At 35.5% G+C, this 22,262-nt stretch overlaps 1 protein-coding gene across 8 annotated transcripts in view; it reads right to left on the bottom strand.

Annotated features, from left to right (window-relative positions):
• ANKRD62 (ankyrin repeat domain 62) overlaps positions 1–22,262 on the bottom strand; it is a 112,618-nt gene that overhangs the window by 16,238 nt on the left and 74,118 nt on the right. For 4 of the 8 annotated variants that reach the window (XM_074383809.1, XM_074383804.1, XM_074383811.1 and 1 more), the window contains 8 exons: positions 18,472–18,552; positions 17,787–18,000; positions 15,979–16,159; positions 13,947–14,885; positions 12,131–12,283; positions 10,620–10,690; positions 10,201–10,279; positions 8,161–8,991 (listed from right to left, as the gene is read on the bottom strand). In XM_074383809.1, the coding sequence (XP_074239910.1) occupies positions 8,971–8,991; positions 10,201–10,279; positions 10,620–10,690; positions 12,131–12,283; positions 13,947–14,885; positions 15,979–16,159; positions 17,787–18,000; positions 18,472–18,552 (1,739 nt within the window). In that variant the 3' untranslated portion in view covers positions 8,161–8,970. The other 4 variants (XM_074383805.1, XM_074383807.1, XM_074383806.1 and 1 more) reach the window with 4 other exon arrangements.

Genomic DNA, 22,262 nt, shown 5'->3' on the forward strand with positions numbered 1-22,262 from the left:
ATGAAAATCGAAAGAGCTAGAGGAGCAAGACAAAAAAAAACAAAAACAACCTGAAGAACTAGCAGAAGAAAGGAAATAACTAAGATCAGAGCAGAACTGAAGGAGTTAGAGACACAAAAAACCCTTCAAATAATCAATAAATCTAGGAGTTGTTTTTTTTTTTTTTTAAAAGATCAACAAAATAGATCACTAGCCATATTAATAAAAAAGAAAAGAGAATAATAAAAAAGAAAAGAAGAATCAAATAGATGCAATAAAAAATGATAAAGGGGATATCACCACTGATTCCACAGAAATTCTAACTATCATCAGAGATTACTACAAACAACTCTGTGTACATAAACCAGTAAACCTGGAAGAACTGGATAAACCCTGGACACTTGCACCCTTCCAAGCCTAAACCAAGAAGTAGAAACCCTGAATACACCAATAACAAGGGCTTAAGATGAGGCAATATTTAATAGCCTACCAACCAAAAAAAAAAAAAAAAAAGCCCAGGTCCAGATGGGTTCACAGCAGAATTCTAACAGATGTAAAACAGGAGCTAGTACCACTCCTTCTGACACTATTCCAAAGAATACAAAAAGAGGGAATCCTTCCAAAGTCATTTTATAAGACCAACATCACCCTGATACCAAAACGTGGCAGACTCAACAAGAAAAGAAAACTTCAGGCCAATATCCATGATGAACATAAATGCAAAAATCTTCAGCAAAATTCTGGAAACTGATTGCAATAGCACATCAAAAAGCTTTTCAATCAGGATCAAGTAGGCTTCACCCTGGGGATGCAAGGCTGGCTCAACATACACTGGTCTATAAATGTAATCCACCACATAAACATAATCAAATAAAAAAACCACATGATTATCTCAATAGATGCAGAGAAGGCCTTTGATAAAATTCAACAGTCCTTTATGTTAAAAACTCTCAATAAACTAGATGTTGATGGAATGTATCTCAAAATAATAAAAGCTATTTAGGACAAACCCACAGCCAATATCATACTGAGTGGGCCAAAACTGGAAGCTTGCCCTTTGAAATCTGGCACTAGACAAGGATGGCCTCTCTCACCACTCCTATTCAATACAGTATTGGAAGTTCTAGCCAGAGAAATCAGGCAAGAAAAAGAAATAAAGTGTATTCAATTAGGAAAGGAGGAAGTCAAATTGTCTCTATTTGCAGACAACATGATTGTATATTTAGAAGGTCCGATCATCTCAGCCCAAAATCTCCTTAAACTGATAAGCAACTTCAGTAAAGTCCCAGGATACAAAATCAATGTGCAAAAATCGCAAGCATTCCTACACACCAATAACAGACTAAAAGAGGGCCAAATCAAGAATGAACTGTCATTCACAATTGCTACAAAGAGAATAAAATATCTAGGAATACAACTAACAAATGATGTAAACAACCTCTTCAAGGAGAACTATGAACCACTGCTCAAGGAAATAAGAGAGGACACAAGCATGAAAAAACATTCTATGCAGAAAACCACCTTAAACTTCATATGGAACCAAAAGAGAGCCTGCATAGCCAAGACAATACTAAGCAAAAAGAACAAAGCAGGAGACATCACGCTTCCTGACTTCAAACTATACTACAAGGCTACAGTATTCAAAACAGCATGGTAGTGGTACCAAAAGAGAGATACAGACCAATGGAACAGAACCAAGGCCTTGGAGGCAATGCTGCACATCTACAACCATCTGATCTTTGACAAACCTGACAAAAACAAGCGCTGGGGAAAGGATTCCCTGTTTAATAAATGGTGTTGGGAAAACTGGCTAGCTGTGTGCAGAAAACAGAAACTGGACCCCTTCCTGACACCTTACAATAAAATTAACTCCAGATGGATTAAAGACTTAAACATAAGACCTAACACCATAAAAACCCTAGAAGAAAACCTAGGTACAACCATTCAGGATATAGGCACAGGCAAAGACTTCATGACTAAAACACCAAAAATATTGGCAACAAAAGCAAAAATAGATGAATGGGATCTAAGTAAATTCCAGAGCTTCTGCACAGCAAAACAAACAATCATTAGAGTAAACTGGCAACCAACAGAATGGGAAAAAATTTTGAAATCTACCCATCTGACAAAGGGCTAATAATCTACAAAGAACTAAAACAGATTTACAAGAAGAAAACAAACCCATTTAAAAGTGGGTGAAGGACATGAACAGACACTTTTCAAAAGAAGACATATATGAGGCCAACAAACATGAAAATATGCTCATCATCACTGGTCATTAGAGAAATGCAAATCAAAACTACATTGAGCTACCATCTCATGCCAATTAGAATGGTGATCATTAAAAAATCTGGAGACAACAAATGCTGGCGAGGATGTGGAGAAATAGGAACACTTTTACACTGTTGGTGGGAGTGTAAATTAGTTCAACCATTATGGAAGACAGTGTCTCAATTCCTCAAGGATCTAGAAATAGAAATTCCATTTGACCCAGCCATCTCATTACTGGGCATATATCCAAAGGATTATAAATTGTTCTATTATAAAGACACATGCACAAGTATGTTCATTGTGGCACTGTTTACAATAGCAAAGACCTGGAACCAACTCAAATGCCCATTGATGATAGACTGGACAAGGAATATGTGGCACATACACCCCATGGAATACTTTGCAGCCATAAAAAATGATGAGTTCATGTCCTTTGTAGGGACATGGATGAATCTGGAAACCATCATTCTCAGCAAACTGACAAAAGAACAGAAAATCAAACACCACATTTTCTCACTCATAGGGGGTGTTGAACAATGAGAACACATGGACACAGGGAGGGGAATATCACACACTGGGGTCTGTTGGAGGGGACTAGGGGAGGGACAGCGGGGGTAGGGAGATTGGGGAGGGATAAGCTTATGGGGGATGGAGGCAGCAGACCACATTGCCATAAATGTACCTATGCAACAATCCTGCATGTTCTGTACATGTACCCCAGAATCTAAAGTACAAAATATATATATAGAAATAAAAATTTATATATATACACACATATATCAATATCTTTGAATATTGATATAATCTCATTATATACGATTATATCTTATATATATTGATATAATCTCATATACATATATATACATATATATGATTATACCAAAGATGTCATTTCTGGAAAGCTGATTTGGAAAATATGGATTAATGCCTTGACGAAAAAAAAACCTTTTCAAATACTTCCCCCAGTCTTGACTTTGGAACCTGAACAAAGAAAAGTTACCTGAAGAACAGACACTTACCCACTTAATTCAGGGAAGGTCTTCACTTACCTTCCATCTCTCTTGTGCAGAGTCCAGAGGAGAGACCAGATGAACTCACTAATCACTGACATATTAGCCTTACTGACATGCAAACATGGACCAATGGATGTAAAATTTCCTATCCACCTAGTAAGTGACATCTCCTGGCTCTGGGTATGAGTCAGATCAATGTGGAGATTTGGCAGGTTTCTACTCAACACTTGGGAGAAGACAGAAGGTCTTGTCAGTGGGAAGACAGAAAAGCAATTGGGAATTGGGGTTAGTATGTGTTTCTCATTACTGACTTTTTTCATTCATCTAGTATATGCTGAGTGTTTCCCCTAGAATAAATGACCTTTAGAAAGATGATTCCCCTCACAATTGCATTGAGTATTTTTATTTTTGTGCTGAAAAACTGATGCTGATTTGTGTTTCATATATTGTGCATTGAAATAATGGGGAGAATCTCTGTATTCTCAATATTTCCAGAGACATCTGCTCAGATTATCTGAGTTTTCCCATTCATGGGATGAGTCTCCTTAATAAACTCCACAATTCTGTGTATGATCATTTAGGCATAGATCAGAGTGACTCTTGGAAGCATGGTATAAAAATATACATTTGCGCCGGGCGCGGTGGCTCAAGCCTGTAATCCCAGCACTTTGGGAGGCCGAGGCGGGTGGATCACGAGGTCAAGAGATCGAGACCATCCTGGTCAACATGGTGAAACCCCGTCTCTACTAAAGGTGCAAAAAATTAGCAGGGCATGGTGGCGCGTGCCTGTAATCCCAGCTACTCCGGAGGCTGAGGCAGGAGAATTGCCTGAACCCAGGAGGCGGAGGTTGCGGTGAGCCGAGATCGCGCCATTGCACTCCAGCCTGGGTAACAAGAGTGAAACTCCGTCTCAAAAAAAAAAAAAAAAAAAAAAAAAAAATATATATATATATATATATATATACATTTGTCAAATAAAAATGTAAACAAATGTTAAAAATGGAAAACAGATGAGTAAGGCAGGGACTAGCTTGTAGTTATGTTGTCAGGGACAAACACTGCAGTTTCAGACAAATAATTGCCATCTTTGTAGTAGAAGATTTTGACATGTAAATTCTATTTTTTTTTTCTATATAAGTAACTGTGATGCTTAATGACATGGCAACTTTTAGTATCTTAGGCCATTTATTGAAGGCCTATTAAATCATTTCAAGGCATGTAAGCCAGTGCTTCTGAGTAAAGCAGTGACATACATGCTTTCTCTTGATTTCTCCAACTATGTAAAACTTCATTAAAGCTCTTCCTGCACAATATAAAGGAAGTTCCTTCAGTAACATAAATCTTCCCAATCTTTTGCCCCAGGAGAGAATGTGGATTACAGAAAAACAGTGGGTGTGAGTAAAGTGGGAAATTATTTGGGTAATGAGAATATATTTTTTCTTTTGGTCAAGGAAGGAAATCATGAAAACAAGATTGGAATACAGAAATATGATACTAATATATATGGTACGTTCTTGAGAAAAGAGGCTGATAAAACAAAATTTTAAAACACGGAAACAATAATATTAGATTTAGAACAAAGTTTATAAAAAAGTGTGAAAAAATACATTCTTGTTCAGAATATATAAAGAACTCTTACAAATCAATAAGAAAAAGGCAATCAAATACAACATGGTCAAAAGATAACGATCAGGTATTTCATCTAAGAAATGACAACTGGCCAGTAACCACAAGAAGGCATGCTCAACATCAAAGGGAAATGCAAATCAAAACAACAATGAGGTACCACTTAACACCACTAGAATGCCTATAATAAAAAAGACGAAAAAGAACTAAAACAGATTTACAAGAAAAAAAACAAACAAACCCATTCAAAAGTGGGCAAAGGATATGAACAGACACTTTACAAAAGAAGACATACATGAGGCCAATAAACATATGAAAAAATGCTCATCATCACTGGTCATTAGAGAAATGCAAATCAAAACTACACTGAGATACCATCTCACGCCAGTTAGAATGGCGATCATTAAAAAATCTGGAGACGACAGATGCTGGAGCGGATGTGGATAATTAGGAACACTTTTACACTGTTGGCGGCAGTGTAAATTAGTTCAACCATTGTGGAAGACAGTGTGGCAATTCCTCAAGGACCTAGACATAGAAATTCCATTTGACCCAGCAATCTCGTTACTGGGTATGTATCCAAAGGATTATAAATCGTTCTACTATAAGGACACATGCACACGAATGTTCACTGCAGCACTGTTTACTGCTGGAACCAACCCAAATAAGATAGACTGGACAGGGAAAATGTGGCACATATAAACAATGGAATGTTACACAGCCATCAAAAAAGATGAGTTCGTGTCCTTTGTAGGGTTATGGATGAACCTGGAAACCATCATTCTCAGCAAACTGACACAGGAGCAGAAAAGCAAACACCGCATATTCTCACTCATAAGTGGGTGTTGAACAATGAGAACACATGGACACAGGGAGGGGGACACTACATACCAGGGTCTGTTGGGGGGAAATAAGGGAGGGACAACATGGGCTGGGGAGTTGGGGAGGGTTGGCATGGGGAGAAATGCCAGATATAGGTGAGGGGGAGGAAGGCAGCAAATCACACTGCCATGTGTATACCCATGCAACAGTCTTGCATGTTCCTCACTTGTACCCCCAAACCTATAATGCAATAACAAAATTTTTTAAAAAAGATTAAAAAAAAGATGAAAAAAAATACTGCAAGAGATGTGGAGAAATTGGAACCCTTAAACACTGCTTGTGGAAATGTAAAATTATACAGCTGTGTTGAATAACAGCCTGACAGTTCCTTGAGATTAAACATAGTTACCATTTGGCTTAGATTCCCACTTGAGTAGTTGCCCATGAGAAACATGTGTCTACATACATTTCCACAGTGCATTAATCATAATAGTAAAAACCTGGAAACAATCCAAAGGTCCATCAACTGTTAAATAAAATGTGATATTTCTCTGCAATAGAATATTAATCACAAATAAGAGGAAACAATCTACTGATACATGCTGCACAATATAGATGAGCCTTGAAATCACTATGCTAAGTGAAATAACCCAGACACAGAAAGCCAATATTTCATTATTTTACTTATATACTATACCTGGCATAGGTAAATCATACAGACAGAAATTATAATAGAGGTTACTAGGGATAAGGAGAGGGATTATGGGAAGACATTATTTAATGCATACAGAGTTTCTGTTAGGGATTATGAAAAGTTCTAGAAATTAATTATGTTGATGGTTGTATGACATTGTAAATGTACTTAATGCCATTGAACTATGGAGTTGAAAATTGTTAAAATGCAAAATTTTATATTATATATATTTCACCAGAACTTTAAAAAATAATTGACAATGCCGGGCGCGGTGGCTCAAGCCTGTAATCCCAGCACTTTGGGAGGCTGAGGCAGGTGGATCACGAGGTCAAAGGATCGAGACCATCCTGGTCAACATGGTGAAACCCCGTCTCTACTAAAGGTGCAAAAAATTAGCTGGGCATGGTGGCGTCTGCCTGTAATCCCAGCTACTCCAGAGGCTGAGGCAGGAGAATTGCCTGAACCCAGGGGGCGGAGGTTGCGGTGAGCCGAGATCGTGACATTGCACTCCAGCCCGGGTAACAAGAGCGAAACTCCGTTTCAAAAAAAAAAAAAAAAAAAATTGACAATGCTTAGATTATTTACAAGAAAAAAACAAACAATGCTTAGAGTCTTTTAAACAGAAAATTTAAAATAAAAAATTTCAAGAAAAAACATTTAAAAATTATGTTGAATTAAAAATATGAACTTAACATTCTCCTCCAAATCAGTCTTATATTAACAATATTAAAAAATAAAAACCATATGTATTAGATGCAGAAAAAACATGAGAAAATGGAATATTTTTCATTAAAAAAATAATCTCAGTGGGGCCAGGCATGGTGCCTCCCAGGACTTTGGGAGGTTGAGGCAGGCAAATCACCTGAGGTTGGGATTTTGAGACCATCCTGACCAACATGGAGAAACCCAGGCTCTACTAAAAAAGACACAAAATTAGCTGGGCGTGGTGGTGTTTGCCTGTAATCCCACCTATTCACGAGGCTGAGGCAGGAGAATCCCTTGAACCTGGGAGGCAGAGGTTGCGGTGAGCTGAGATTGGGCCACGAAACTCTAGCCTGGGCAACGACACTCTAGCCTGGGCAACAAGAGTGAAAGTCCATCTCAAAAAAAAAAAAAAAAAAAAAAAAAAAAAAAAAAAAAAAAATTCTCAACAAACCGTGAATACAGGAGAATTTCCTGAACATGTCAAAGGGCTTCTTTAAAATACCTAATGCTAACATCCTATGTAATGATGAAAGACTGAATGTTTTTCCCTAAGACCAAGAATAAGACTGGCATGTCAGTTCTTACCACTTCTATTCAACACTGTACTGGAAATTCGAGCCACTGTAATCACTTTTAAAAGGGAGTCAGGAGAAGGAAGAAAGGAGGGAAGGAAGAAAGGAAGAGTGGAAAAGAGGAAGAGAGGGAGGAACATAAAAGGTATCTAGACTGAAAAGAAATAAGTAAAACTGTCTTTATTCACAGACCTAATCATCTGTGTAGAAAACCAAGTGACACCCACTGCAACATTACTGACACCAGTAAGTGAGTTTTGCCACATTGCAGGACACATGATTGATATACAAAAATCAATTGTAATTCTATATGTTACAAATAAACTGTTAGGAATTGAAATTTAAAAAATAATACTATTTATAACAGCATTAAAATATAAAATTCTTGGGAATATATCTGACATACTTTGCAAAATATCTGTACAATGATAACCAAAAAGTATTATGGAGAAAAATTAAAGAAGATCTAAGAAAATACCTTATTCATAGGTTGAGAGACTCAACATTATTAAGATGTTCATTCTTTTCCATGACATAATGCAATCCCAGTCTAAATCCAAGCACATATTTTGTAGAAATTGACAACTGATTTCATGACTTCCATGGCATGTAGATAACACAGAAATGCACAGTAACTCCGAAAACACAAAAGAATAAATTTAGAGAGCAAATACAATGCAGTTTGAAGAATTATTACAAAGCTACAATAATCATAACAGTGTGATTTTGACATAAAGAAAGATCAATGGAACAGAATAGTGTCCAGAAACCAGGTATATATCACACACACACACACACACACACACACACACACACACACTTAAAATGTCACTGGTCAAGTGACTGCTTATGAACAGTAATTGCTTGATACACTAATCTAGGATCTGTTGGCCTTAAATCACTACCATAATCTTGAGACGTTGATGATGTCTTTGTTTTCTGAGAACAGTTTCAGTGTGCAAACTGATGGATGGTTCCATAGAGATGGCAGAAGAAAGTGTAGAGCCAGAAAAAAAGGGGGTACCCACAGACTTCTTGAGATTTTTTTAAAAGTTATAAAACATGATAAACTAATGAGGCATAAGTATACTTTTCATTATGAATATTTATGTTTTCACACCTTTCAGTAATGTGTATAAGAAAAAGTATTTAATGTAGTATTTATTAACAAAGCAATGAAGAGGGATGAAATTGACACAAACTGTAAAAAAATACAGTTTATTTCAGGAATCAATGATTTAAATTTAATTCATAATTTTTGGCAACATACCTTCATGTACTTCTGCAGTTATGTTTTCTTGCACACCTGCTGTATTTGAAAAAGTCAAATATTATTAATAATGTTTAAATTAAACAAGAGACATTCTCATGTAGCCCCATTGTAAGTCAAGGAGTATCTCTACTCTGGGTTGATCATCCCCAACCTGAAAATCTGAAATTCAAAATGCTCTACAATCTGAAACTTTTTGAGCACAGGCATGTTATCACAACTAGAAAGATCCACACCTGACCTCATGTGACAGGCTGTGGTGAAAACACAGTTAAAACTTTGTTACATGCAAAACATTTTTGTAAAACATTGTACAGGCTGGGTGTGATGGCTCATGCCTATAATCTCAGCACTTTGGGAGGCCAAGGCAGATGGATCACCTGAAGTCAGGAGTTCGAAACCAGCCTGGCCAACATGGTGAAACCGTCTCTACTAAAAATACAAAAATTAGCCTGGTGTGGCAGTGCGTACCTATAGTCTCAGCTACTTGGAAGGCTGAGGCAGGAGAATTGCTTGAACCTGGGAGGTGCAGGTTGCAGTGAGCTGAGAACACACCACTGCACTTCAGCCTAGGTTACAAAGCAAGACTCTGTGCTCCACCACACCCACTCCTCTCCTGCAAAGAAAGAAAAAAGAAAATGAAAGAAAAAAGAAAAAGAAAAATATTGTATAGTATTATCTTCAGGCTGTGTGCATAAGGTGTATATGAAACATAAATGTAGGCTGGGCGCGGTGGCTCAAGCCTGTAATCCCAGCACTTTGGGAGGCTGAGGCGGGTGGATCATGAGCTCAAGAAATCGAGACCATCCTGGTCAACATGGTGAAACCCCGTCTCTACTAAAAATACAAAAAATTAGCTGGGCATGGTGGCGTGTGCCTGTAATCCCAGCTACTCAGGAGGCTGAGGCAGGAGAATTGCCTGAACACAGGAGGCGGAGGTTGCGGTGAGCCGAGATCATGCCATTGCACTCCAGCCTGGGTAACAAGAGCAAAACTCCGTCTCAACAACAACAACAACAACAACAACAACAACAAAAAGAAACATAAATGTATTTCATGTTTACACTTGGTACCGTCCCCATGGTATTTCATTAGGTATATACAAATATTCCAAAATCCGGAAAAAATCCACTTTTGGTCTTCCCAATAATTTTAGACAAGGGATATTCAACCTGTCCTACTAGAAAAATAAAATTCCTTTTCAATGTGACAGAAATTAAGAGATTGTCTTATTGAACTTTAACTTACCAGAATTTTCTGAAGCTGCTCAATTTTGTTTGCTCGCTCTTTCATTCTAATTTTTAACATGGCATTTTCTAGTTCAAGCCTAAAATACATATATTTTAAAATAATTATTTACAGACATAATTTTTTAAAAAATCATATAAATTCTAAAAAAATATCTGAAGAAATAATTACATAAATTCTGAGACATTTGAAAATTAGAAAACTGAGCAACTGCCATTTTTCTACCTTTGTTTTGTGGATAATGTGTAAAATTAAAAATAATGTAGAAAAATTATGCATTTCAAAATAGTTTACAGCTGAAATTTTTTCTTGGCTTCACATAGACATACTTATTATCTTAACTGATATAATTATCATACTACACTACTCATTTGCTTTATAAATACTCAAGATATTTTGTGTGCTGCTTTAAATTGTACTTTTGCACGTTGTCTGGAATCTCCTCATCACATCTTAGAGTCTCTGTGAGTTGATCCTGGATTTCTTGCAACTAAAACAAAGAATTGAAAACAACCTTTAGGTGTGGAAACCAAATGCCCATCAATAGGTGAATGAATGAACAAAATATGGTATATATAAAATACTGTTTTTAAACCATCAAAATCTATTTTATTAAAAATGATAATAATCTAGGACAAATCAACCTATTACCTGTTTTTTAACTAAATTTTATTGGAATGCAGCCACACCCCTGCAGTCTGCATATTGTTTATGGCTACATTTGTGCTGTAACTGCAGTGTTGAGTTGTTCCAACAGGGATCTTACGGCTCACAAAGTCTCCAATAATACTACCTGGTCCTTTACAGAAAAATTTACTGACCTATGCTGTAGGATTAAAATACAATATTTTTCTTGCTTTTAATTTCTTTTTTATCGGATACTCAAATTTACAAAATTGGTTAAATGGGGAAAGAGAAAATTACTTTATGGTAAGCATTTATATTTTTGAATTCCAAACACCACTACTACATCAACTATAATTTTGTTTCTTTTTTGTGTATATGCATTTAATTTTGTTGTAGCAAGGCAACCTATACATTTTTAATATTTAAAACTAAGCATCGTCTTTCCTCTCGAGGCAAACCACAAGAAAATTTAAAAATAAATAGGAACATAATTAAAATAGACAAGATCAATTTCAAATAAGATCCTACAGGTTCTGTTGATTGAGTGACAGGGCTCACATCATCATTAGGAGAGAATTTATTTACAAGTGTCATCTTAAACTGCAGGGATATCCATTAAACATGCCAAAGGAGAAGCCATGTTGTCAAAATGCCCACTTGACCCATCCAAACATCTCAAACCTACCCTTTGCTGACCTTCTATAACTCCATGTTTAAAGTTTTTTTTTTGTTTGTTTTGTTTTTTTAAACTAGAGAAAGTAGACAGACACAGGTTGGCAAATGCTAACTGTTCGTAGTCATATGACTATGACTATAGCCCAACATAAAGTCAGAGCAAGGATTTTCATCAAAACAAAGATGTAGAATGGCCTTTCTGTGCAAGTTAAACTGAAACCCATGAAATAAGTAAGCACAAGTTCTTTATTCACACAGAAAAGTAGAGATTAAAAAAAGAAAAATTTCTGAAACATTCCATTAGAAATTATCCTCTGAATTAATCTGGCTTGTATCCCCATGGCAATACAAAAATCACTAAAAATACACTGTAAGCAGAAAAAAAAAAATTATCTAATCTTCTATGAGAAATGATGTGTAATTCTCAACTTTCTTAACTGGAAATATTATAAGAAAAATATTTATTATTATAAAACAGCAGAGATTGAGAAATGAGTGCATTATAAAGATAATAAAATTAATCATAATTAAAATATTAAATAAAGCTGTCAACTAAAACTACTATCCTACAACAGTTGATATTAACCAGCTACAGAGTAACTGTTGACATGCTAAGTTTCATACATACCTGACTTCTCATCTGTCCTAATTTCTTGTTTGTATCTTGTATCTCATCTTCTAAAGTATTTTGATGTTGTGATGAAATCTCTAGCATACTTTCTGACAGTAATTGTTTGTTCAGGGCATCACCCAGTTCTTGCTTGAGTTTTCTCACAACTACCTGATAAGATGTTATTTTTGTTATGGATTTTACATATCACCTTATTATTAAATTGTGTTAGTAATATTTAACTCTAATGTATACACTAAGAAAAGTATCACCACACACACAGATTCTTTTTTTTTCCTCATGTGTATACATTCCTGTTTATGAATGAATCCAGTTAAGGATAAAGAAGGTGTTACCTTTGTGACAAACTGCTGCTGTGTTACTCATACAGCAGATTCAGTCTGATGAATATGCAATGCTTAAAAACCTTCTCAAAAATAAACAGGTAGGACTGGTAGTACCGAAATTTACATTGTGCAATATTCTTTTCTCTTTTTTATAAGAAGAAGCTCAAATCAACCTCAACATATTCAGTCACCTGCTCATATCCTTTCAATAGATTTCCATCTCAGAAAAAAAGTAACATTCCAATGGCCTTCAATGCTCTAGGTAAACTGGCTTCTACCTCCCTCCCTGACCTCGGCTGCTATGTCTGTCTTCCCTACTCCCTCCATTCCTACCAACCCTCATTAATCTGAAAATGGGGATCCAATGTGAAACTAATAAATCACAGACAGCTAAGCTTATCTTTTTACTGGACAACATTATATCCAAATGAGAGTCATTGAGTCTTGAAAAAAAAATTATAACCACATTTTTCATTAAAAATTGAAAGTAAGTTATAAATGCTAGTGAGAAGATTAAATCAAATCTAGTTTGGTAACATTTACCACATTTTCCCCATATTATAATGTAAGGAAAATTAGATATCTTTGAAGAATGGAAAGGTCACATCGATGTATAATTTAAGATTGAATTATTTTCAAATTTAAGTCAAATTGACATGAATAAAAATAAAATTGGCCAGGCATGGTGGCTCATGCCTGTAATCCCAGGACTTTGGGAGGCCAAAGTGGGCAGATCACCTGAGGTTGGGAGTTCAAGACCAGCCTGACCAACATGGTGAAACCTGGTCTCTACTAAAAATACAAAAATTAGCCAGGCATAGTGGCAGGTGCCTATAATCCCAGCTACTCGGGAGGCTGAGGCAGGAGAGTCACCTGAACCTGGAAGACAGAGGTTGCAGTGAACCAAGATTGTGCCATTGCACTCCATTCTGGGCAACGGAGTGATATTATAAATAATTTTATATTATTTATAATTTAATAAATAAAATTATACCAACTAAGATACATTAAAAGCTATCAAAGAAAAATAATTTTAAAATAAGGACTACACTTTTGTTCATCTGGGAAATCTGGAATTAATGGTCAAAGTAATCCAATTAATTGAGTCAATTTAAAAATAACACTTTAGGTATGAACATTTCTTTATATCTGTTTTATCATAATCCTAAAATGTGGCAACATACAGACTTTAAAATTATTTCAGCAGTGTAAGACTACATTATAAATATTAGTCTATATTAACATTTTGTAACTGAAATGCTTAAAATTTCCTGAGTGTCACATTGTCTTTACTCAAAAGACAGCATCTCTTAGCTCTAACTTTTATTTGCTGGAAACAAGTTACATTTTCTAAGGTGATATAGCAGATCTATTTATCATGTATATATTTTCATATTCAACTACATTCAATGTTTAGCCATAACCAAATATTACTTTAAATTTTACTTCAGGAAGTTTGAAAAATACTTATTTTTCTTGATACTTACTTCTTCTTCTTCTTTCTCTTTTTCATACTGACATTGCCTTTCTTTTAAAAGAGTATATTCCTCCATCAACCCCTTGTTGTTCTCTTCTAGCAGAATACAGTGCTTTCTACACTCAGCTTCAAGTTTCTCTACAGTATCTTCACATTTGGCTTGGATATTAATTATTGTTTTTTCCTGATTGTCAGCTTTCTTGTGAGCATCATTAAGTTGCTGTTGATGCAATGAATTTTGGCTTTGTATCTGAAATAGTCCGTCCTCTACAGATGGCTGCTTTCTCACATATTTTTCCACTATATGTTGGTCATTTTGGTACATGTGTTCAATGGCCTTCACGCGACACTGTGTTTGGCTTATGACTCCTTGCATGTGTTCTATAGCCAATGTCTTTTCCTTGAGAACCTCTCTTTCATAATGGAGCTCAGTTTCCAGGCCACTGGATTTACTCTCAGCTTTAGAAAGTTGCTGAGAAAGAATCTCAATATGAGAATTCATATTTTCTTGTAAATGACACCACTGATTTACTGTGTTCTGGAAAGCAAGCTGTAGGTCTCTTTTTGATGACTGACTTTGATCACGATCACATAGAGCAGCAGCCAGTCTACAACTGTATAATTCCATTTCTGTTTCCAGTCTTTGCTTTCTTTGTTTTTCCTTCTCTAGCTCAGAACTGAGCACTGTATTCTTATCCAATGTCAGAACATTAAGCTCTTCACTATACCAGTTTATTGTTTTTGTTAATGTTTCCTCATTCAGCTTTAGAGTCTTTTGAAGGTCTTCATTCTTTTTCTTTATAATTTCAATATCCTTGAAATACGTGTTTTCATTTTCCTCGTTCTGATGTTTTATTGTGTCTTTTTCTAGCTTGAGTCTGGCAATTTCATCCTGCATCAAGTGATTTTTCTGCCACAGGTCTTTTTGTTTTTCATAAGTGTGAGAACTCTAAATAAAACAAAGAAAACTTTCAACTAGTACCCAATAAAATGATACATTATGATTTCTTCTGAAACTAAATAAGTAATAACCGGTACATTTATACAATGAAAGAATTGCCATCTGGATATCCAATTGGAAAAAAGAAGTTGAATCAAAACTTCAAACATTTTAAAGCATAAACTCTCAAAAGTTCAAAAATGTATTTGAAGACAATTAATTTTAAAAAAGGCTTTTACTGAAATTCAACAAACCCAAAGGTATAAATGATTAATAACTATGAGTACATTTAGAAATTGGGTTTATGCACTAACATCTAACCTTTATTTTTCCCTATAGTGTAAAAGCCTTAGCTCTGCAGATATTTGGACAGATGAAATTTTCCAAATTCCTTAGGTTTCTTTTTCCTGCAAATATTTTATAGATAATTCTACTTTTCTTACATTTTTCGAGTCAGTTTTAAGAATGACACGTATTTATAAATGATAAATCTAGGCATTGTACTAAGCACTTTTATATGCATACATCAATTAAGTCATTTAGTTATCACAATTCTGAAGGGAAAGTTTAAAAATATAAGCAAGCTGCTGGATTTTCCCCAGGTCTTCTGACTCCTAGTGCTCCTCCACCAGAACATGGTTATGTCCAAGGAGTAGATATGCAAATACAATAAAAACATTTTCTTTCAAAACACCAAAAGTAAAGAAGGTAACATTTATAAAGCTCTTCTTAGGACATCATGAGATTATGTACTATTACGATAACTTTTATTTCATTTTCACAATGTTTGAAACCATAATTAATGTGAAATAGAAAAATCTACATTGAACTATGTCCCTAGGAATAAATTACTTATCTATAAAATACCACTAAGTATATGTTATGGAATATAATTTTTTTCCAAAGGTCTTTGAACTGAAATAAAATACTACTTTGACGCCAAGATTTATAATAAATAATTGTAGCTATAAGTGTCATTCATTTTTAAGATGAAATAAAATTTGTGGTTTTAGAACTAAATAATATATATTAAGTCAAAGGGATATTATAATATTAACAAAATAAAATTAGAAATATAAAATTTTACCAAATGTTAATGTACCTGATTTAAATTATTTCTTACAGTCTTCAATTCCATTTCCAGTGATTTGAGAGTCAGTTTAAGTTGTTTTTTTAGTCCAGCTTGTGTCCAATATTGCTCTTCCATTATTTTGAACTTTTCTGTATCTTTTCCATACTTTTCAGGGTTTCTTCTTTTTTCTTCTTCTTGTTGTAAGATTAATCTGTAGTTAAATATACTTATCTTAAAATCCTTTAAAAACAAAGCACTCGTATGCTGATTTATTTTCCTAATAAAGTGCCCATGTTCTTGAATATTTTTTCTTTGTAGTTTTCATGTTAATTTTTCACTTCAATGTCTTCCAAAGGACATATATAAATTGAAAAGTAGTAAGGAATAAGCATTCTGCTAATTGATTAGCTTCTGTTATTAATAACTGTAGTAAATATTATTGAAAAGGACATTGAAAATTATTAGGTAAAGTTGCAAGTTAAAAATTACCTTTTCTTCACACATTAATAATTACTCCTCAGGATGAAGCATTTAGAGTTAGCTAATTAAAAAGAAGTTTTTTTTATAAATAAGTTGATGTCTTCAGTACAAATAAATTTTCATATTCATGAAATACTGCAGGTATCCCTAAACATGATTTACATTGTAAGATAGCACCTTCAGGTGTCTTCTTGCAACATTTATCTGCATATGACTATCATCCAAGCCTAGGCTAAGGAATCTAAGATATTACCCCATACTTTTTATGTTTCTTTTTTAAGTAACACTTTTAACTTATCCTATTGATTATTATGTATTTTACAAATAATGTTAAAATCCATTCTCAAACAAGACAATATTTAATATTTAAACAGTAAAGAGTGCCTTTAGCATAGAACCTCGAATTAATTTAATCTCTGTAGCAGAGAGAGATGTTGACTAAGCTAATCAGTAATCACTTTCCATTTTACTTTTAATTTCCTGCATACTAAAAGTAAAACTAGGCCAGGCATGGTTGCTCATACTGAAATCAGTGGATAATTTGCAGTCAGCAGTTTGAGACCAGTCTGGCCAAGGCCAGTGGATAACTTGCGGAGTTTGAGACCAATCTGGCAAACATAGCAAAACCCCATCTCTGCTTAAAAAAAAAAAAAAAAATTAGCCAGGCATGGTGATGCATGCCTGTAATCCCAACTACTTGAGAGGCTGAGGCACAAGAATCACTTGAACACAGGAGCAGAAGTTGCAGTGAGATGAGATTCCACCACTGCACTGCAAACTGGGTGACAGAGCAAAACTCCGTCTCAAAAATAAATAAATAAATAAAAATAAAAGTGAATAATTTTAAAAATAATTACTCTGGGTAGAGAAAAATACACATGTCATACTCTGTTGAATTACAAATTAATATAAACTTTCTTAAGAACAACTTAGAAATATTCATCAAAAATCTTTTTTAAAAGCTCCTATACTCTAACCAGATAGCACTATTTTGAAACGTTTTTCCAAAGTAAATAAATAGAAATGTAGAAAATTATGGATATGTAGCATGTTCCTTACAGCATTAATACAATACATTAAGACCCCCAATTTCAATGTATTAAATAATGAGATTTCCATAGAGTAGAAATCTATATAATCATTTAAACAATGATTTAAAGGAATATGCAATTAATTATTAGAGAAGTATTACACAATTAAGAGCTTGTGATATTATATACAAGAATTTCACATTCCACAATTTTAAGAAGTTTTCTTCTCTATTAAACCCTAGAAGGTAAGTCAACTATTACAAAAATTATCCTACATCTCTTTAGTATAAGCAGTTCAAATATTTCTTTAAAACTAGAATGTTTTACCTTAAACTATGGAGCTCTTGTTTCCATTCAAGTTTCTGATGCTCTAACTGTGATTTGGTTTTGTCTGTCTCAGATAGTTCATTTTGTAGTATACTAATCTTATTTTTCATTTTTTGAAATTTCACTGTAAGTTGTTCACAGTAATATATTTTATGCTCGATTAATCTTTCATGTGCAGATATTGCATTCTTGATTTTCAATAGGCTAACAAAATCTGTAACCAAGGGAAAACAAAATAGAGATAAAATACATGAGTAGGGTTTTAGATATAAAGGATTGTGGATATCAACATGGCACTCATTCAAACACTGAATGAGTATGTGTATACTGACCGCCTGCAATGTGGAAAATATTATAGAAAGATCTTCAGATAAAACAGACATGTCCGAACTTGTTTAGTTTAAAGCATAGTGAAGAACAAAGACAAAGCTGACAAATATAAATTCAGATAGCTGCTTTAAGAATACATAGTTTTATAATCACATAAGAGAATTTGATCTATAATTGGCCAAGGGAAGATTTCCCTGAGGAAGAGAAGGCTACACTGAGAAATGAATAATGAGAAGGAAGCAGCTGAGCAAAGGAGGAAGCAGAGCACTCTGGCTTGTCTGATGCATGTTCTGGATCTCTGCTGCAATCTACTTCCAGCCAAGAGGGAGCAACGGGTACTAATTTTCTTTCTTACCTGAAGCCAAAAACAACCAGGCAAAATACGTGAAATGATGCCTTTCAACACAGTGGACTTTGGTAATGAGGACGGTAATCACTGAAAGACAAGAAACAAATGTAGGCCTTACAAAAGTCCCAGCTTTTTGTGTGTACCGAGCTCCCAGGCCACGACAAAGGGAGAAAATCTGACACAGATTCCCTGAGCTGGGGCGGTGATGCTAAGAGTTTGGTAAAACGAAAGCAGAGATAAATCACAGGACAGAACAATTGAGAGAAGAAAGCAACAGAGGAAACAAACCCAGGATATCTGCAGAGGTCCCCTCTAAAGTATTTAATAGAATAATGAAAAAAATGCATGTGTGCTAGGAAACTTCCTAAGACCAAGGCAGAGGGGAAAACAGGAGTAACAATGTCTGCTGTTCTCTAAGTGCCCAGAAGAGGGTCCATTCCCAGAAGCCAGGCCCAAAAAACTCATACTTCACAGGATAATAAATAATCAGAAAACTCTTGCCTCAGGAGTGGCAAATTGCTCAAAATCTAAAAGCAAGAACAAAAAGAATTCTGTTTATAAGTAAATGACTGTACCTCCAAAAAAACTTGAGACAATAAGTAGAGGCATGTAAGATATTTCTTTAAAAATCAAACCATACTTGCAGAAATGCCAATTGCAATGTCAGAGGTAAAAACTACAGAGGATGAAAATAAACAAAGATTAAACATCACGATCATAAATTTGACATGATGAACTATGAGAAACCTTCAAGCAACTAATATATAAGTCCCCAAATAGGAAGAAAGACAGAAAAGAAAATTGAAAAAAAATGGCCAAAAACATTCTAAACTTGGCAAAATCCATAATCCCACAGATCCAGGAAGGAACTGTCTGGGAAAAAAAATAAAAGGATACCATTGTCATTTTCTTATGCCATCTATGATGTGGTATAACATTACTTAAAGGCAGACTGTGATAGGTTAAAATTATATACTATAAATCCGAAATAAGCCACTAAGATAGCAAACAAAGAGTTATATATAATAAACCAAAAAATAAATGTGAAATTAAATCATAGAAAATAGCTGACTAATCTAAAGGAAAGCAGAAAAAGAAGAAAAGAGGAACAAATAACAGCGAGACTAACAGCAATCGAACAGCATAATGACAGAAAAATGTAACTATATTGATAATCATAATATAAATGAAACTGGTTTACAAACCTCAATTAAAAAGCAGACTGACAGACTCAGTAAGAAAGCAATACCTAATTACATCCTGTCTATACAAAATGCACTTTAATTGTAAAGACATAAATTGGCTATAAGAATAGAAAAAAATACATGCTAACACTTGTCAGAAGATTACTGAGAAGAAATGATTGTATTAATATCAAAGTCGATTTCATAGCAAAAACATTTCCAGCAATAAATAAGGTCATGTCATAATGATAAAAGTTTCTTTTAATCAAGAAAACATAATAATCCTAAATGTTTATGCCCCTAATGTCATAAGAAATTCAAAATGCAGGAGGCCAAAGTGGATAGAACTACAAAAAGAAATAGCCAATTTCTAAGCAATCTGAAGTTTCAATACCTTTTACTCAAGAAGTGATAGAACAAGGAGACAGAAAATTAGGAAGAATAGAGCAGACTTAACACTGCTTTTCAAGTACCTATGGAACACTTACCAAAATAGACAATATTTTAGATCATATAATAAATCTCATTAAAAAGATTTAAGTAGGAGAAGGCCAAATAGGAACAGCTCTGGATTGCAGTTCACAGTGTAAATGCAGAGGGTGAGTGATCACCGCATTTCCAAATGAATTTTTAATGCTGACAGACCTGGAGATTCCTGGGTGGAAAAGCGACACGAGTCTCTAGCACAGTTGTTTCAGCTGGTGCAGTGGATTTCCACACAAAAACTCAAACAAATCTGGGTGCTATTTCAAATTGCAACTGGAAGGCCTGAGAGACAGAGTCACCCATTCAACTGAAAAAAAGGGGGCTGAAACAGGGAGCCAGTAGATCTGGCTCAGCTGGTCCCATGCCCACAAAGACGAGCAATCTGAAACGCTCTGGATTGAGTGTTTCACAGCAAGCACAGCTGGACCAGGGATGGTCCAGCTCTGTGGGGGAAGGGTGTCTGCCATTACCAAGGCAGTGCACCACTACTCGGGCAGTCTGCCACTCCCGAGGCAGTCCGCCATTACCGAGAAAATCCTCCATTACGAAGGCAGTCCGCCCTTACAGAGACAGTCTGCCATTAGTGAGGCAGACCACAATTACCGAGGCAGTTCTAACTATTCCCCTATAAAAAAACCGCAAGGAAATTCACATAGCAGCTGGGCAGAGCCACAGCAGCTCAGCAACGCCGCTACTGGCAGACTGTGACTAGACTACCTCCTCACTGGGGAAGGCATCTCTGAAAAAAGGCAGTAGAATGTCAAGAACTTATAAATAAAGCCCCATCTTCCCAGGACAGAGCACCTGGGAAAAAAAGATGGTTATGAGATCTGCTGCAGCAGACTTAAACGTACCTGCCCAGCAACTCTGAACAGAACAACAGAGCTCACAGCTCAGCACTTGAGCTCCTATAAGGGACAGATGGTCTCCTCAAGCAGCTCCCAACCCCCATATAACCAAAGAGACAACTTAGGCTGATAGCTGGTGGATATCTTTCTGGGACAAAGATAAAAGAAGAATAAAGTAACAGCAACCCTCTCTGTTCTGAAGCCACTGCAGGTGATCCCCAGGCAAGCAGGGTCTGGAGTGGACCTCCAACAGTCCCACAGCAGGGGAACCTGACTGTTAGAAGGAAAACTAAGAAACAGAAAGAAACAACTTCATCAGCAACAAAAAGGACATCCACTCAGAGAACCCATCTGAAAGTCACCAACCACGAAGACCACAGGTACATAAATGCATAAAGATGGGAAGAAACCAGCAAAAAAAGGATGAATATACCCCAAACAAGAATGTCTCTCCTCCTCCAAGAGATAGAAACATCTCACCATCAAGGGAACGTGGATGGATGGAGAATGAGTCTGATGAATTGACAGAAACAGGATTCAGAAGGTGGGTAATAATAAATATCTCTGAGCTAAAAAGTCATGTTCTAATCCAAAGCAAAGAAACTAAGAACCTTGAAAAAAAGTTTGAAGAAATGCTAACGAGAATAAACAGCTTAGAGAAGAACATAAACAACTTGATGGAGCTGAAAAACACAGCACGAGAACTTTGCAAAGCATATACAAGTTTCAATAGTCGAATCAACCAAGCAAAAGAAAGGATATCAGAGATTGAAGACTAACTCAATGAAATAAAACAAGAAAAGAAGATTAGATAAAAAAGGGTAAAAAGAAATGAACAAAGCCTCCAAGAAATATGGGATTATGTGAAAAGACCCAATCTACGTTTGATAGGTGTGCATGAATATGACGGAGAGAATGAATCTAAACTGGAAAACACTCTTCGGGATATTATCCAGGAGAACATCCCCAACCTAGCAAGGTAGGCCAACATTCAAGTCCAAGAAATACAAAGATATTCCTCAAGAAGAGCCACCCCAAGGCACATAATCGTCAGATTCACCAAGGTTGAAATGAAGGAGAAAATGCTAAGGGCCACCAGACAGAAAGGTTGGGTTACACACAAAGGGAAGCCCATTAGACTCACAGTGGATCTCTCCACAGAAACCCCACAAGCCAGAAGAGAGTGGGGGCCAATATTCAACATCCTTAAAGAAAAGAACACTCAACCTAGAATTTCACATCAGCCAAACTAAGCTTCATAAGCAAAGGAGAAAGAAAA

The sequence above is a fragment of the Saimiri boliviensis genome, chromosome 13, assembly GCF_048565385.1.
Source record: "Saimiri boliviensis isolate mSaiBol1 chromosome 13, mSaiBol1.pri, whole genome shotgun sequence".
In the NCBI taxonomy this organism is placed as follows: Eukaryota; Metazoa; Chordata; class Mammalia; order Primates; family Cebidae; genus Saimiri; species Saimiri boliviensis.